Source organism: Cheilinus undulatus, linkage group 22, assembly GCF_018320785.1.
Source record: "Cheilinus undulatus linkage group 22, ASM1832078v1, whole genome shotgun sequence".
Taxonomy (NCBI): domain Eukaryota; kingdom Metazoa; phylum Chordata; class Actinopteri; order Labriformes; family Labridae; genus Cheilinus; species Cheilinus undulatus.
In genome coordinates, this window is record NC_054886.1 from 2,943,123 (window position 1) to 2,962,014 (window position 18,892).

An 18,892-nucleotide genomic window follows, 5' to 3' on the forward strand; every position below is an offset into this window, starting at 1 on the left:
AATTCAGAAGTCATTTTAGTTAACTGACACTGACTAAATAACTAAAACTGAAATTCAAAAATCATTTTAGTTAACTGACACTAACTAAATAACTAAAAGTGAAATTCAAAAGTCATTTTAGTGAACTGAAACTAACTAAATAACTAAAACTAAAATTCAAAAATCATTCTTGTTAACTAAAACTAAATTAAAAACTAAGCTTTACTGAAAAAACGTAACCTAACTTAAACTGTATTGTGCACTTACAAACTAACTAAAATAAAATAAAAATGGAGACAAAATATCCTTAGTTTTAGTCTTTGACACAACCAAACTGACTGGAACCTCCACCAGAGTCTGAGTAGAGTAAAATTGCCTGATCTGCTTGGTTAAGACTTCTTACAGTTTTATTTCTGGTGTTGTATTCAAAGATCATCTTTAAACAAATAAAATGAAAAGTGAAGAGTAGCCTGTTAGAAGGTATAATGTTCCTTCAGCCCTGACATCTATCCATAAAAAACTAAACTAACACTAAAACAAACTAAAACTGAACTGAAACGAAGCATTTTTGCAAAATAAAAACTAAACTAAGCTAACAAACCAGCAGTCAAAACTAATAAAAACTAATAAAAACTAAACTGAAATTGATAATAGAAAGTGAAAACGAAGTAAAAATAAAAATTTAATAAAGATTATTTTGGTAAGGTAAGATGAGATAAACTTTTTTATTTATTGCCCATTGGGGGAAATTTTGTCAGTACAACAGCACAACAAGAGAGAGGCAGAAATCTGAAATATTTAACAGACGTAGAAATAAAATGTGCAAACAATACTAAAATACAATATATCCCAAATTTGCAATAAAAATAATAACAATAAACTGATCTGTAAGTGACCAGATTTAGCGTAAGTGTTGAGCATTAAGCTTATCTACAGTTATGGCTTTTTGTTATGTTTTATTTTTGTAACTTTTGTATTAATTTAAGCTAAGGTAACTGTACTTCCTGTTTAGGCAGTAGCAGACTTTTACTTTGAAAGAGCTAGAAAGGAAGAGAGTAAAGTAACACAAGGGAACTTGACTAAGGTGAGAAAAGTTAACAGGGCAAACGAGAACGTGAAAACCTAGCACCCTTTTGCAGGTATTAAATTCTCAGGGTGTTAAAATAGTTAAACCACAAAAATCATCAGTTTGAGAGTCAGCGTCATTCATTCAGGAGGGATGCTGCATGATCTGTTCACTGAGTGTGAAATGGATGGTTGGAGGGACTGTGCTTATGTTTGTAATAGATTACAGGTAAAGTTTCCCTTAAAGAAGACTCTGGCTGTGTCCAAACCACTCACTATTCCCTCTGTAGTCCTCTATATAGTGAATATGCCATGTTGTAGACGTGTCTGGATTCTGAGTGAGCATTGTTATACACTATAGTGCTCTACTCAGAAGATACAAACACATACAAAGCTGCTAATATCAGTAATATTAGTAAATGAAATTAGTTGTTTTCCTGCTCAGGGCTGTCTTCAGACGATGGCAGTTATTTTTATATCAGTCCTTATTTGTCTAGCACCAGTTCATATCAGATGTTTTCACATCTTTGCAGAGAGGACAGGTCTTCACTATTTGTTCTATCATTCATGCAGACCAAACATTAATCCAATGTTCACTGCACTATTTAGAAAAAGGCAGGGATAAACCTCCCTTTGACAGACAGAAACCCTGAGCCAAACCAGACTCACGTTGAACAGCATTCTCCCAAAGCTATGTAGAGTAAGACAGCAAAGATGGGTGGAGGGGAATGAATGAGACGGATGTATGGCTGTCTTGGCGTTTATCCTGTTTTTCTAATTAAAGGATATAATGTTAAAAATAATGATAGCAATATGTGTCGTTTTAGCAAGCATTCCCATGTTTGATAACAGACTGAACAGATAATATAGACTGATAATAGACTGAATCTGGTATTAGCAGTAGCAAATATGGTCAAGAAATGGAGATGGCTAACATTGGTAATTATGATTGTTAAAGTTGAGCAGATTCTTGCTAACATTTATGATAAGGATAATAGATTCAAGACTGAATGTTACAGATATCAGGATGTTCCATAGCAGCAGGTTGTCCATGTCCAGAGTGTTTGGTATCTTGTGGCCATCCACAAGAACATGGGAGTCTCAGATACCAGGAATATCATTCTAAAGGAAATTTAGCATAGCTACATCTGTTTTAGTAATGATATTTAATATCACTGTAATTCTGTGCAGATGATGTGTATAAGAAGCTGGGCAAAACAGTGCTATACATCCCAATGGAAGGCCTACAGAGCAGCCCTGAGGAGGCCAGGAAGGACAGGGGGCTTGTGCAAAGAATGGAGAGTAAGCCTGAAAAGTTTTTCTTCCTCCTCATGTGTTTCTGTGGGGCCGATATATTCAGACCTTTGCTCCTCTGTCCCTCTGTTTTTAAGTTGTTCTTTCTCTTTACCTTTCTTCCTGTCTTTATCTTTCTGGGGCTGCACAGTGGTGCAGGGGTCAGTGCTGTTGCCTCACCTGGTCAAGGCTTTTCTGTGTGTCCAGCTTTCTCCCACCAACATGCTGGTTAGTTAACTGGTGACTGGCGACCAGTCTCGCCTAAATGACAGCTGGGATAGACTCCAGCCCCCTCATGACCCTACATGGGATAAGCAGTGTAAAAAATGGCTGGATTTTCCTGTAGCTTTATTTCCACTGAATTCCTGTCCCTGTTTTTGCTAGCCGCTGTAATCTACTGGACGGATCAGATCAAGGAGGTGCTGAATGACCAAGAAGTCAAAGAGACGGGGGACACTTGTGGCCCGCTGCAGGAGATAGAATTCTGGAAGAGTCACTCAGTTAAGCTGTTGGACATCAGCCACCAGCTGCAGAACCCAAAAGTTAAGCACATCCAGAAGATACTGCAGCTCTCAAAGTCTCTTTATGAACAACGCTTTAGCAGACTGTCCACAGAGATTCAGGTACTCAAAGACAGCAAGTCTGCTTTCTATCAGTCATTTATTAGAAGCATGCTGTGTTTATTATACAAGATAAGGGCAAAAATTAAAGAACGATGCAGAGCTTTGTAATGACTATGTCTGATAATAACTTAATATTATCAATAAACCTTGTAGAAGAATAGGGCACCACTGCTTATGCAGATTGGTCAGTTAATAACCAATAAAATATTGTAATTATTAATCAATCAAGACCTTTAATTAACAAGAACATTAACTGTAAATCAATCTCATTTCTAAACTAATGAGTCCTCGTAACAGGGACTCCATTCCTCACGGCTTAATAAAAATTGATTTCCCGAACCATGACTGTATTTTGAAGATTTATTATCATATCACAAAATAATCGACATGAATCCCGGGTGATATGTATGTAATGTGGATGAATAATCAAAACATGACTAAATATGATAAGAAAGAAAGGATGCTAGCTTAGTTGGTGAAGAGAGGATTATGATAATCAAAATGGAAAAATTAACTAAAGGCCTAAAATTTGGAGTGTGACTTTAGAAGAAAATCTATTTGGTCTGAAACTAGAACTAGTTTTGGATTTGGAGATGTCGGCACGGCCAGATGGGTTTGGGTCTCTGGGAGTAGTCGCTCGTCTTCCAAAAATAGTTCGTAATTCGTCCAATTAAAATCAGATAAATTCAAAACATCGACATCACGTGACTGTGGGTTACAGTGATGGAGTGATGGACATGCAGAAAAAGGAAAAACGAAAACTCTGCTTTACAAAAAGTTACCTCAAGGCTATAAAAAAGAAAAATTAGTGCTAGAAAAACTTAGGGTTCTAAATCCAGTTGGACCAGACTTGGCACAGCGCTTGGTTTGTGAGCATAGCAGATGGAAACAGGACTCAACAGAGTTCTTCTGAACTCTCCTGTTGAACCCCCGCTTGAACTGAAATGGCTTCTCTTTAAGAAAGAAAAGGGAGGGGTCGGTTTACTAAGCCCTCCTCTTGATCAACTGGGTGTCTTTTATGACACCCAGTTCAAAGGTGAGGGTTTTATGGCTTTGGTAGAAGAAGAGGCTTGGGCCGAAAAGTTGATCAGCCAATCAGAGATTTCGATTTTAAGGTGGTGAATCTCTCTGGGGATCTGGCGTATATCCGAAATGTCACTTTCAGCGCCGCATTGTCTATGAAACTCTGTAAAGCAGGAAGAGTTCATCCATAAAGATGGGCCTGGGAAAAAAGGGTCCTTTCCCCTCTGACAGAATTTATGACGCGATATTCGAGATGTAGATTTTGAGATAGTGTGGACACGCAGAGGATTCAGGCCTTTGATTCCACTACAGCTTTGTTGCCTAATACTGTAATTCTATATGACGAATGTGTCCATTCTCCTACGGCTGACAGCTATGGATATACACAAAGACTGCTCACTGTGCTAACCTCTGCTCTCCATTTATAAAGATGAAAAACCCTGAGACTAAAAACCTGAGATTACATAACTTTGGACAAGAACCATGATGTGTGAAAATGACAATGGTAATTTAGTAGTGCTGTGTCAGCATTGCAGTATAATTAAGGTCCGTAATTGCTGCATTCATATTTTAGTGGATTAATCACATGCTTTATTGTCACAGTTTGGTTAATCCACAGCAGCGTCTCTCTGCAGCCACAGTGATGTTACATTAATGTGATAAAGAAGGAGGTCATTTGCCCTTAGTTTGTGGGTGGGTAGGGATCACAATTAGCTGCAGGATTTCTGAGATTAATGAGGATTTTAATGTTGACAGCCCATATATTAATATTTCCATCCTTGGTATTTTGTGTGTGTTGCTTCCAGGAAAGCTCAGTTCAAGCTAGATCAAACCTGACCTATCTGTCCATAGTGAAGCAGCCCTTTGAAGAGCTAGCCACACTCAAGCCTAATCAAGTTTCTTCCAAACTGGGCCACATTGTAAGCCTAATCCGCATCATTTGGATGAAATCCCCCTACTACAACAGTCGTGAGAGGATCACTGGCCTCTTCCGGAAGGTACTTTTTCTTCTTCCTTTTCTCCATTTTTAACAAACAGCACACGTACAGTCATGGATGAAAGTATTGGCACCCCTGGAATTTTTCCAGAAAATACAACATTTCTCCCAGAAATTGTTGCAATTACAAGTATTTTTGGTATACATATGTTTATTTCATTTATGTACATTGAAACAACACAAAAAAGCAGAAGAAAAAAGCCAACATTGTCATAATTTTACATAAAACTCAAAAATTGGCCGGACAAAATTATCGGCACCCTCAACTTAATATTTGGTTGCACACCCTTGGGAAAAAATAACTGAAACCAATGGCATCCTGTAACCATCAACAAGCTTCTTACACCTCTCTACTGGAATTTTGGACCACTCTTCTTTGCAAACTGCTCCAGGTCTCTCAGATTTGAAGGGTGCTTCTTCCAAAAGCGGTTTTGAGATCTCTCCATAGGTGTTCAATGGGATTAAGATCCGGACTCATTGCTGGCCATTTCAGAACTCTCCAGCTTTGTCTCCAACCATTTCTTGGTGCTTTTTGAGGTATGTTTGGGGTCATTGTCCTGCTGGAACACCCATGACCTCTGACCCAGACCCAGCTTTCTGACACTAGGCCCTACATTGCAGCTCAAAATCTTTTAATAGTCTCCAGATTTCATGATTCCTTTCACACAGTCAAGGCACCCAGTGCCAGAAGCAGCAAAATAACCCCAAAACACCCTTGAAGCTCCACCATGTTTGACTGTAGGTACTGTGTTCTTTTCTTTGTAGGCCTCATTCTGTTTTCTGTAAACAGTAGAATGACGTGCTTTTCCAAAAAGCTCTACCTTAGTCTCATCTGTCCACAACATGTTCTCCCAGAAGGATTGAGGCTTACTCAGGTACATTTTTGCAAACTCCAGTCTGGCTTTTTTATGTCTCTTTGTCAGCAGTGGGGTTCTCCTCGGTCTCCTGCCATAGCGCTTCATCTCATTCAGATGACCACGTATGGTCCCAGCTGACACTTTTGCACCCTGAGTCTGCAGGACAGCCTGAATTAGTGTGGAAGTTGACTGAGGATGTTTATCCACCATTCCAACTGTCCTGCGTTGCATTCTGTTGTCAGTTTTTCTCTTCTGTCCACGTCCAGGGAGATTAGCCACAGCTCCATGGTTATAAACTTCTTGATTATATTACACACAGTGGACAAAGGAATTTCTAGATCTCTGGAGATGGTCTTTAACCTTGAGATTGTTCATATTTTTCCACAATTTTGCTTCTCAAGTCCTCAGACAGTTCTTGGCTCCTCTTTCTCTTCTCCATGCTTGGTGTGACACACACAGGCACACAACACAAAGGTTGAGTCAACTTTTAGACATTCTAACTGGCCTCAGGTGTGATTTCTAGATTGCCAGCACCTGTTACTGCCACAGGAGAGTTTAAATGAGCATCACATGCTTGAAATAAAATGATTTACTCACAATTTAGAAAGGGTGACAGTATTTTGTCCGGCCCATTTTTGAGATTGGGTAGAATTATGACAATTTAGTCTTTTTTTCTTCTGCTTTTTTGTTTTGTTCCAATACACATAAATGAAATAAACACATGGATACCAAAAACATTTGTAATTGCAACAATTTCTGGGAGAAATGTTGTATTTTCTGGAAAAATTCCAGGGGTGCCAATACTTTCGTCCATGACTGTATGGTAGAGCTCTACTGTTAATTATTTTAGATAAGGATTTGCCCTCAGTCCATGTTTCTTCTACTGCATGCTGGTATGTTTTATAGACACGTCCTCTCTCCTGTTTCTTTGCAGCTACATGCTAAGTGTCGTTTGTTCTAAGTTTGTTTATTCATTCTGGCTGCCTTAATCCACCCTTTAATTTGCAGAAAATTACTTTTTTCATATTTATCTGATTCTGCAAATGGAAATGCATATCTGTGCATGTGCTGTTGCTTTTTAATTGTGCCATATTTGTTTTATTTTGTGTTGCAGATGAGTAACGAGGTCATCAACCTGTGCTTCAGAAGTATCTCTCTGGACAGGATCTTTGAGGGTTTTGTGCTATCCAGCAAGAAAAGCCTAAATGACTGCATCCAGTGCCTCCTGTCCTGGGAGGAAATTTACCAGAAAGCCTCTCTTGTTCATATCAAGTAGGATTAACCTGCATGTGGACTCAACACTAAAATTTCAGTCTATGTTTGTTTTCAAGAGCCAACATTCATGTCTTTATGAGGGTCTAGTTTAAATCCTTATAAGCTGAAGGAAATCGTTATTTTAGGTTGAGAGTTTTCTTGGGATCAGATTTGCACCATTAAAAACGTTGTGGAACTGAATAGCCTTGATTTGACAGTGATAGTATATTGAAGCTCATCTTCAAAAAGTTTCCTTTATATCAGAAATGTAAACCGTCGGTAGTGACAGTCTCTTATCCCCCTTTATCACTCTTGTGTTATTTTTCCCTTTGACATCAGGCTTTCATCAAAGGGATGGCTGGTGCACGAGAAGAGCATCTTTGTGGTCATTGATGCTGTCATTCAGAGGTTTAAAGACCTGATTGAGGTATTTTTTTCTTTTTATCACAGAAACAGAGAACTAAAGCGTGTAAAATGAGAGTTCTTTATGCTAACTCTGTGTATGCTGTTGGATCAGTCGTAAAACAGCTGTAAACAAATGCAAAGCAAATGCATATTTCCCTAATGATGACATTTGATGCAACCTATTAATAATGGAGGCAAAACCCTGACGCTTTTTTTTTCTTGTCACAACTTCCTTTGAGCTTCCATCCTTTTTTACCTTTAGTTCTATTTCTCTATTTCAATCAGGAGAGACTTATACGAGTTAAACAATGATTTATTTAAGGAGTTTGGAAATGTCTGACAATATTTGGAGTAGACTCCATAGTGATGTCTTGATAAACTTGAAGGGGTAGTGAGGCAGACAGCAGGACAGGATACCGCCCTGCTATGGGTTGCACCAGATGTGCGTAAGTTCAAACATAGTCTAGTTTGAACGTAAGTTCTTACTTACGACGGAGTTCACGCTCCCCTAACATTTAAGGTGTTGCACCAGCTGTGGTAGTTTCAACGTAGGCGTAAGTTATAACTGTCATAGCTCTAAAAGACGTGATAACCCAGAGCATGGTGAGGAGTTGAGGACTTTACCGGGAATTTGGAGTCAGCACTGTGTTCCCCATGATCAATAACTGTTGTTTTCCGTGAGGGGGAATCATTTCCACCATCTACTGTTAAATTACCTTGTGCTATTAGCGATTTCACCACTCGATATCAGTGTTATTTTTTACTGGCTCTAGGTTTAGGCTGTAGGCTTCACAATACTCACATTGGCAAAATGCCTTCTCATATTTTTCATCCACACTGGACGCTGTTTGATGATTAACAGCAGTTAGCATACATTATTTTTAGCCGTTAGCAAACAGGGGTTAAAAAATGCTTTTCAGTGGTTGGTTAAAGTAAGAGAATACATCAGATCTGTGACAATATTTTGGTTATTTTGGATGTAAATCTCTACTAGTTAAGATCAACCTTACATCTCTGCGGTGCAACTGAGCAATGACACAACTTAAGCTAGAACTGAACTAGTCTCAACGTAGGGTTTAGTGTGGACTTTACAGCATAACTTAAGACAGAACTTACACATAGCTGGTGCAACAGGCTACTGGAGTCTGGACACTGGTGGTGGTGATGGAAGGAGTAAGATCAGATGAGTAAGAGACTTCTGAGGAGTAGATATCAGAGGAGCTTGACCCAGACGCTGATGAGATGTGATGGAGGTAGCTGGGGAGGAGGAGGGTTGCAGCGATCGCACTGAAACGACAGACTGACTGTGAAGGAAAGAGAACAGATTTTAAAATATGACATCTGCAGGATGATTGGATAGAGAGAGGTCGTGGCTGAAAGGGATTGGCTCAAAGCTTTAGTGAGTAGACGCCCATTGATGATTACTAGAGCAGGAGCAGGAAAATGAGGGACAGGTGAGTGAGTGGTTACTAATGAATGAAAAGGTGAATGGAAATCAAACAGTCTTCCAGCTTGGACTTCACTCCCTGGTTATATATGCCTTTGGGTTTGCTTCTATTTAAATAACTCAACATAAAAACAACACGACTGTCTCTTCAGTAGTAACTAAAACTTTCCCATGTTTCTGTGTCATATGACGGTATCAAAAGGGTCATTAATTACAGTTTTTGACTCGCTGAGGTTCATACAGAGTATTCCTGTTAGAGTTAGCAGACATATTGGTGGCTATCATCCTGATTTTGTATCCATTCTGCATTTATGCTCAATCATGCTGTTTTTCTTTGTTCCCACCATATTTAAGGTAGCCTCTCTGTGAATATCACGCTTTATACAACCAAGAACAAATGACTTCAGTCATGAAGGCAGTAATTTCACCTCCTGTTTTTCCTTACAGGGTAATACTCTGTTTATATGATGCTGTTGTTTTTAGGTCTGTGACTGCCAGCACCAGTTTGCCCGCTGGGAGGATGGTCAGCAGAGGGCTCTGCCATGCTTTAGTGGTGTACAAGGACCAGACTTCACCCGGTCCCTCCTGGAGCTAGAGGGCATTTTGCACGGCAGCCTACAGAACCTGCGCTCTGTCACTGAGAACATGTTTGATGTTGAGAGCCCCGTTTGGTTCAGAGAGTTTAACAGGTAGGTGTGACTCTTTAAACTTAGACTGTAGCCCAAAATAATAGCTTAGCTTGTCAAAGTTGAAAAGAGCGTTCTCTCCGATCATCTGGACATGACTTTTCAGCACCGTTACTGAAGGTATTCACGGGTTTCATTCCCATCAGACTCAAATTTTCACTCTGCTTAAACCTTTATGAGCATACAGGCTGTGAAAGATCCTCCTTAGCCAAATCCCATGTAAGTTCAACCTAAAGCAATTTCTGCCAATGCAGTTAATTTCTTATGAACCCCATAATATTCCAGTGAAAGTGTCCAACAACTGTTTTTTTTTTTTTTTTTTTCTGAAAATCTGAGTCTGTTCCAGCATGCTAGCTGTGTCACTACATGCTTGGCAAGCCCTTTAAGCTTTTCTGTGGCTTCAGATGATCTAGCTGGGCTTCTATTCATGTTTCTATAAAGGCTGTTCTTGAAACAGACATGGATCAGCAGAAAAACATTAAGCAAGCATATTTTTAATCATTTGTCAAAACTTAACTTTAATATTCCAACAGATGTATGAAGGGTTGAGATAAAATAATGGTTCACCTCTTTAATTTAACTTAAAGTCTACATGTTTCCCTACTTTTGTAGATCTTTCCATCTGCTCATCTTTGCACTCTTTTGCTCTGTTCTTGTAAATGCAGTATCTCAGAAATGTCTGGAATGTGTTTCAGTGTGATATTTATAGTTTAACATAATCATCTGCACAAAAAGACCTTTGTCCTTTTGCTCCATGTGGCTTATATTGTATTCATCATCTGCTTATGCTATTTGTTTTTCATTCTGTGATAAATATGTGCTTGTGTCTGTTTTTTTTTTTTTTGGATGCGTAGATTTCGTACAGCAATAAAGGATCTGGAAATAAAGGTGCAGCACTTGATCAATTCAGTGTTTAGGACGGTGAACACAGTTGAGGAGGGAGTTCGGCTTCTGGCTATTTTTAGACCCATGTCTACTCGAGAGGTGATTCCCTGACTCACACAGACACACACCTAAACACACATAAAGGACAAAAGGAAGAAGAACAGATGGAGCCACAGGTTTCTTTGTCCTCTTTTAGGGAGAAACTTGTTGCTTTCTAATGTTTAATTTTAACACCAACCATTTCTAATAATATTAAAGATACTTTATATCTCGATGGCCTGCCCCCCTGAGTTTAACTTCTAATTGTTGACTCTCACACACTGCAGTGCCTACTAGCCTAATAACAGTGGCACATCTGTGCAGAATGAGGTGTTGCTTATAGCACTCACTTATATCCACCTCATGTACCTGAGTTTCTGAGCAGCATCGCCTGCAGTATCAATTTTTGCATGTGGGAGACACCCGCTTTTGGTCTGCACTATGCTCAGATCTCCGCCTATTGATGATATCTGATAGACTTTTAGTGTAAAGTAGCCATAATCGGGAAAACTTAGTTTGGTTTGCATCAAACACAAAGTTGCACCATGACATTTACTGATGTGGCTGTTGCAGTGTGAATTTTGGCGGCTATTTTTCATTTTAGTTTTGGTCTTTAAATGAAATGCATTTAAGTTTTAGTCCCATTTTAGTCATTTCTATCCTTTTTGGTTTTACTCTATGAAAACTCCAAACATTTTAGTCTAGTTTTAGTCCAGAAAAAGTCCTCACATTTTAGTCTTAACTTTTAGTCCAAGCATTTATTCTCTTGCCTAAATCTGGTACCAAATCATGGTAGTGTGTTCTCTGCCAAACCTGGGGTCCCTGCTTTCTACAGCTGAGAGGCAGAATAGATACAAATGCATTGTTCTTAGATAGATTTACCCACAGTGGAGAAATATCACAGATTTACAATGTCTGACCAAAACTACATTACATTTTAGTCTATTTTAGTCATCTCTATGAAAACTAAACTTAGTTTTTGTCAGTTTTAGTCATCACAGATCTATTTTTGTTAGTTTTAGTCTGGTTTTTGTCATGAAAAAAAGGCTGTTGACAAATAGTTTTGGTCATAGTTTTAGTTGACAAAATTAACACCGGACCATTGGCATTGGTGTAATTATTCCACATGCACACATGCAGTTGTTACTGAGAACGCCCATACTGGTTGCACTTCATGTTTGCCTGAGCGCTAAATGCTCTTCTAAACATGCAAACTGACTGTTAGGCATTCCTCAGATCATATTTATTTGACGTGAATTTTTAATGCCTGTGGTCTCTGCAATAAATCCATCTTTTACAGTGTAAAGTCAGTTTTTCTCACTTAAGTTCTGCCTGTGTAACCACTCCGGTACACCATGTGAGGCTTGGCATGCAGCTTATCTGTCTCACATTGTAGAAACACTTGTTGGACTTCACAGGTCTGACAGTGTTGAGTTTATTTCAAAGTTCATGACATCCTCGTCTCAGTATTCTTGTCCTACTGTTCATTTCCTTTTTTTTTCCAGGCTATTAAACGCACTACGGACGAGAAGGTTGAGGAAGTGTATAATATCTTTAACATGGAGCTTAAAAAAATCAAAAAGGCGTTTTACCAGCAGGCAGCGGTTTCTCCTGACCATATACCCCACATATCAGGTCAGGCCCACTGGGTGAGGGCCCTCAAACATCGCCTACAGAGACCCATGGAGGTGAGTCCACGTGTACTTCACATTTATCCATTTAGCCCAGAGGTGCCAAACTCAGGGCCCGGGGGCCCAATCTGGCCTGTGGTACAGTTACACCCGGCCCGCAAGATCATATCCTATTCTTACTATAACTGGCCCGAAAATATAAGGTCTGCAGATTTCCTCCAGCATAAAAATGTGAACTTAACCTTAATGATTAAAATATCCTTAAGTCATGGATATGTCAAAAATAAAGAGGAAAAAGAAAAGAGGTCTCATATTTTGACCTTTTACATTTATTATTTGGACTTTTATTTCATATTTGGACTGTTTACATTTATTATTTGGACTTTTATTTCATATTTGGACTGTTTACATTTATTATTTGGAATTCTATTTTATATTTTGACCTTTTACATTTATTATTTTGACTTTTTGTCTCATACTTTTAATTTGTCAATTTATTATTTTCACTTTTTTTGAGTTTTTCAATTTATAATTTCAACCTTTTTCTCATATTTTGACCTTTTATGTGCACCATTTTACATATTAAGTCATATTTTTGCATTAAAAACATGATAGTGACTTTCTTTTTTCTATGTTTGCCTTTTAAAGCATTTACATCTAATTTTGTGTTTTGTCCTTTTGAACTAAAAAGTTTGACTTCCTTTCTCAGATCTTATAATTTTGACTTTTTTAATCTTAAAATCATTTATCATCAATGCTTATTTTATCCCCAAAATGTATAAGAGTTTGGTTTTGTGTGGACCCTGTTAGGCCCTCAGGTTAGACCTGAATTCAGAATCTGGCCCCTTCTGTGATTGGGTTTGACACCCCTGATTTAACCTGTGGTATATCAGTAATTGAAAAAAGTGGTCCAACTTTCTGTTAGGTTTTTAGTGTTTTGCATGCACACAAACATTAGCCCCTTCTACACTGTATTTTTAATGTCATGGAGGCATTGTGGTTAGCTGAACTCTTTCCTCTGACATAGTGGCAAAATGATGCAACTGCAAGGATAGGTCACAGTGTCTATGCTGTTTTTTATAAGTGGGTTGGGCACAGTGTTTAATTTTTTCCTCTTTCTCTCCTTCTAGTTCCTTCAAATTGCCCATTTTATGCATGAATCATTCAGTCAAAGGCAGGCTAGTTTTGACTTTGGCCAAATGGTCCAGGTTTTGGACGAAACAGCCAGAAAGTATTTCAGCATGTGGAACCAGAAGCTGGATGGTCAATCCATACAGAGGCTTGAGCAGCCCCTCATGGTGCGCTGCAAGGACAAGACTGCCAAGCTGGACGTCAATTTTGACAAGTGGGTCACACAAAAACCCCTTAAGCACAGGAGACGAGGACCATCTGCATCAAATATGATACAGATTTTCTTTGCATGTATGATTGCATATTAGGAACAGATACAGAAGACACTGATTCCCTCATATAACACAAACTCATATAGAAACTAAGCTATTAACTACAAATAAAATACAAAAATCAATAAAAATTACAAGAGCTCAGAGTTTTTACACTTTTGTTTGCAGAAACTTGTTGAGCCTGTTCTCTGAGTTCCAGTACTGGGACCGTATGAAGTTTGAGGTCCCACAGAGTGTGTCTGACATTTGTCAAGACAGAGAGGACTTCAGGGCCCTGAGAGAGGGAACACTGCTGCTGATCCGGGACTATAACAGGTCAGCACACTAACACTGGCATCCAGTGAGCCTTGTACACAGATTTTAGGCAGATATGTGGCTTTTGAATTAGTAATGGGAACCACTCTTAAGTATTTGAGGTGGGTAAGAACCAGATACCAAAATAATGTATTATGCCCGCTGATAGCATTGGAATTTGCAAGGAATTATGCCTGCTTTTTGCCCCACTTTTGAACCATATGCCAAAAAAAGTGCACAAGCACGCCCACAAAGTTTGAGCACATTTTGTGCCTGTACTGTTGCTATCCCTCTGAATGATAAAGGTGAAGACATCACAGACCCCTGAACCATGAAAAACATGAGGAGAAGCGAAGGGTGGACCTAGTTGACATAATGCACACGAGCTGTTTATGTGGGACGGTCTGCTGTAAGACTCCAAACTTCAGTCTCCTTCACACATTTTTACAAGTAAAACTTTATTATAGTGACGCAAATCATACAACCAAAACCATTAGATAAAAATAGTCTAGGTCCAGGCAAGATGGTTGGAAAATGAAATGGCCTTTAAAGGGGACATATTATGAAAAAATCACTTTCTCAGGCTTTTTTTAAACAAAAATATGTGCCCCTGGCCTCTCCACAATCCATTTAAGTACAGAACCCCCGCCCCTTTTTCCACCTTTTGGAAAATGTGTCCTAAAACAAACCGTTCTCAGATTTCCCCTCATGATGTCATGTGGGGAGTTAGCTCCGCCCCCAGGTTCTGTCAGTCCTTCCCACTTGGAAGAAAGTTCCGTCCTTCCCTCCTGATCCTGAGCCACATCCATTTCCTGAGAGGGGCGGAGTCAGGGGCGGAGTCAGACATTTAAAGCCAGAGACAGAGAAACAGCTGGTTTTGAGCAGGGCTGAAATAGAGGGGTTTTTAGACATGCAAAAATCCAATACTGGAGTGTTCTTTCAGCAGCAATCTTCACAGGCATGTTTTAGGGAGCTCTGAGACCGATATAAACTTGTCTTAAAATGTTAAAATATTCCCCCTTTAATTTCTAGGGCTAGAAACATGAAAAAAATACACCGGTGCATATCGGCTTACTCCTTTCTCAGGGTGTAGTGACACTTTAATCAAAGAGAGTAATTTTTTCTGCAGTTTAGGTTTGACTGAGTCTTTTACTCCTGTCCAGCGAGAAAGCCCTGTTTTAGTCCTGAGTAAAGCGCTGGGGGGGGGGTCTTCGCTGTCTGAAAAGTTGGTGCATGTCCATAGATTGAGTGTTGGAATCTTGATGAGTCACATATTCGCTCTGTCGTGCATGTGTTTATGTCTGTGTACATCAGGATCATTGACATGCTGTCTGCTGATGAGCTGGGTCTGTTTCGGGAGCGTATTCGTCTCTTGGATAAGAAGATTAAGCCTGGTTTGACAAGGCTCCTGTGGCTGTCAAAGGGAGCATCACACATCTTCACCAGAGAGTGCCTCCTACACATCAACAAGGTTTTTACATACAGTTCACCAAATTACTGAAATCAATCTCAGACACCTGTGATCATTAGTTTGCCAGGTGAGCCCAATTAAAGGAAAACTACTTAAGAAGGACGTTCCACATTATTAAGCAGGCCACAGGTTTCAGCAACATGGGAAAGAAAAAGGATCTCTGCTGCCGAAAAGTGTCAAATAGCGTAATGCCTTGGACAAGGAATGAAAACATGAGATATTTCAGGAAAATTTAAGCGTGATCTTGTACTGAGAAGAAATTTGTGGCTGATTCAGGGCACAGACGAGTTTGTGCAGATAAAGGCATAATGAGGAAGGTTTCTGACAGACAAATTCATCAGATTAAGAGAGCAGCTGCTAAAATACCATTACAAAGCAGCAAACAGGTATTTGAAGCTGCTGGTGCCTCTGGAGTCCCACCAACCTCAAGGTGTAGGATCCTCCAGAGGCTTGCAGTCGTGTATAAACCTACTATTCAGCCACCCCTAACCAATGCTCACAAGCAGAAGGGCAGTGGGCTCAGAAATACATGAAGACTCATTTTCAAACAGTCTTGTTGACTGATGAGTGCCGTGCAACCCTGGATGGTCCAGATGGAGGAGTAATGGATGGTTGGTAGATGGACACAATGTCCCAGTAAGGCTGTAATGCCAGCAAGGAGTGGGCAGAGTCATGTTTTTGGCTGGATTCATGAGGAGAGAGCTGGTAGGCCCTTTAGGTCCCTGAAGGTGTGAAAATGACCTCGGCAAAGTATATAAAGTTTCTGACTGACCACTTTCTTCCATGTTACAAAAAGAAGAACAGTGCCTTCTGTAGCAAAATGATCTTCATGCATGACAATGCTCCATCTCATGCTGCAAAGAATCCCTCTGTGTCATTGGCTGCTATGGGCATAAAAGGAGAGAAACTCATGGTGTGGCCCCCATCCTCTCCTGACCTTTAACCCTGTTGAGAACCTTTGGAGCATCCTCAAGCTAAAGATCTATGAGGGTGGGAGGCAGTTCACATCAAAACAGCAGCTCTGGGAGGATATTCTGACATCCTGCAAAGAAATTCAAGCAGAAACTCTCCAAAAACTCACAAATTCAATGGATGCAAGAATAGTGAAGGTGATATCAGAGAAGGGCTCCTATGTTAACATGAACTTGGCCTGTTAAGATGTTTTTGATTGAAATAGCTTTGATTTCAGTAAATATGACCTCCTAATGCTTCAAATTCAACAAATGACCATTTTCAGTTCTTTACAATCAAAAAATGTTTTAAAGCTCTGTTGTGCTTAATAATGTGGAACAGTGCATTTTGAGGTTTTTATTTTAAAAAAAAAGGTTATCATTATGAAGTTTGTTCAGAAACATTTAAATTATGCTCTAAAGGCTGATGACTTGAAGAATAATGTAATAATTTGGAACGTGGTGTAATTGTAGTGGGAGGTGTCTTGTAATGAAGGCTGTAAGTTCAGTCGCCCTGACTCAACTTCCTGACGTGGGTGTGAAAATGACTACTGCATCACGTAAACAAGACCAGGTTAAAACCTGTGGCTGACCACAGCTATCTGGGATGCCTGTGGTAACGCTGGACAGGAAGAGGAGTAGCTCCGCCTACTCCCCCAAACAACCGCTCCACAGCGCTACAGACAGAACATTAACCTGACACACCAGAGAGAATGTTTCATATCTCCATTGTATGAATATATTCAACATTAATCTGGGAAAACTCTTACATAGAGCTTTTGGGTAGGGCGGGACTTCTCAAAAAATTCTCACAAGGTGATTGGAGGAATGTTCTGTCACATTCATAATGGGCCAATCAGAATGGCAAGACAAAATGATGTTCTGTGCATGCACTCCTCTTGTGCTGACAGGCTAATGCTATCATAGACTGTTAATGGTGGAGCTTCTCTTTGAATAAAGTTGGTGCCAAGCCCTGTCAGGGGACGTGCATAAACATTTTCTCAGCTAAGACAAGCTTTCAGTGTGGCTCTCTGATCTTGTTTTAAAAAGAAATGTGGTCCAGTTCTGATAAAACTGCTGCTTTCCTACAGCTACCTCTGAGCTTACAGCTACCGCTGCAGCAACCATTGGATACACCGGCAAACCTCACCTTAACGATCGCAAACCTGTGCGGAAGCAGACTGTGACAAAATCGAAAACATGACAAACGCGTTGTCCAGTTCTGACACAACTGCTGCTGTAGCTAAGTCTGAGCTAATTACTCCACTAGCAGCCATTGCACCCAACAGCTACCCCTTCCCTCTGAACTAACACAGACTCATGCTGAAGCAGGTCGGTAGAACTGCGAAAACACCTTTACATCATGAAAGCTGGTAGTGTTTTGATCTTTATTTCATACAGAAGCGTGGTCTGGGTTCTACAGAAACTGACACAATGCTAAAGCTACGTCCGACGTAAACACCACAGAGAAGGCAGCTTTGACAACAACTAAGCCCCGCCCACTGGGCTACTCTTTATGTACGGCTCTAATAGGAACGTCACTCGCTCAGTTACCCAGTCAGGCAGTCAAGCACATACAGACCTGTGTGTAGGGCTGACCTCAGCAGTCGGCCAAAAGCACACTTTCGCTGTGTGCCAACACAGTATGATAAGGCCCACAGCTACAACTGCTGGAGTTTAATGAGTGGCTGTGGATTTGTTAGGGAACTGGACCAAGAGCACTGAAGGATTTGGATCTCCTCTCCTGTTGTCTTTCCTCTTCTTCTCTCCTCTTCTTCACTCAGGCCCAGCTGGTAGTGAATGAATTCAAGGAATCCAATCTCTCCATCTCCAACCTCTGTCTCCAGATGAGTGAAACATTACTGGTTAAACTGGATGGAAAGAATGTGTACAGGTAATGAAGGATATGCAAATTGTTACCTAATACAGACAATTTTACAATGGTAAAACACAGAGGAATACATTAACGCTCATAAATATCACTAGTTAGATTTGGAGCGTTTTCATATAATAGTTTTCTTATTTCCTACATTGCATGTGTTTATCTAAATGTACCAGAAAATGGGTGTTTTCATACATTTTCTGATTTTTCAGCTCATACAGTAGGGCATATATCAGTGATACTCAACGTGTGGCTCTTTTGTGATTATTTTTGGCTCTTTTATGTCTTAATTTTATTACCCCAGAAAACCTTAAATAAGGGAAACCTTTTGCCATTTTCACCATTTTTGCCACTTTTCACCCATTTAGGCTATCTTTTGCCATTAATTACCTCTTTTTTCCTATTTTTTTGGCCATTTTGCAACTTCTTTTTGCCACCTTTCCCCACTCTTTCAACTTTTAGCCCATTTTTGCCCATTCAAGCTACATTTTGCCATTAAAGATCCATTTTTTATACTTTATTTTTTATATTTTTGGTTTTTTTTTTTAACAAACACATGGAACGATAAAAAACAGACAGGGTCATCACATATCAGACAGAATGTTTTGTCAGCACATAATATTGAGCTTAAACGACATATAAAATGAAATAAACATACATAAAAATTTACAGTAAGGTTACAATTAGGTGCTCAAGTCAGTATTTCCT

General features: G+C 39.6%; 1 protein-coding gene across 1 annotated transcript in view; it reads left to right on the forward strand.

Annotated features, from left to right (window-relative positions):
- Positions 1-18,892, forward strand: part of dnah2 (dynein, axonemal, heavy chain 2) — a 122,204-nt gene that overhangs the window by 8,465 nt on the left and 94,847 nt on the right. The window contains 12 exon segments of the mRNA XM_041779160.1: positions 2,236-2,346; positions 2,722-2,960; positions 4,790-4,981; positions 6,952-7,109; positions 7,431-7,518; positions 9,427-9,632; positions 10,484-10,613; positions 12,059-12,241; positions 13,315-13,529; positions 13,756-13,902; positions 15,196-15,352; positions 18,087-18,196. Coding sequence (XP_041635094.1) covers positions 2,236-2,346; positions 2,722-2,960; positions 4,790-4,981; positions 6,952-7,109; positions 7,431-7,518; positions 9,427-9,632; positions 10,484-10,613; positions 12,059-12,241; positions 13,315-13,529; positions 13,756-13,902; positions 15,196-15,352; positions 18,087-18,196 — 1,936 coding nt within the window.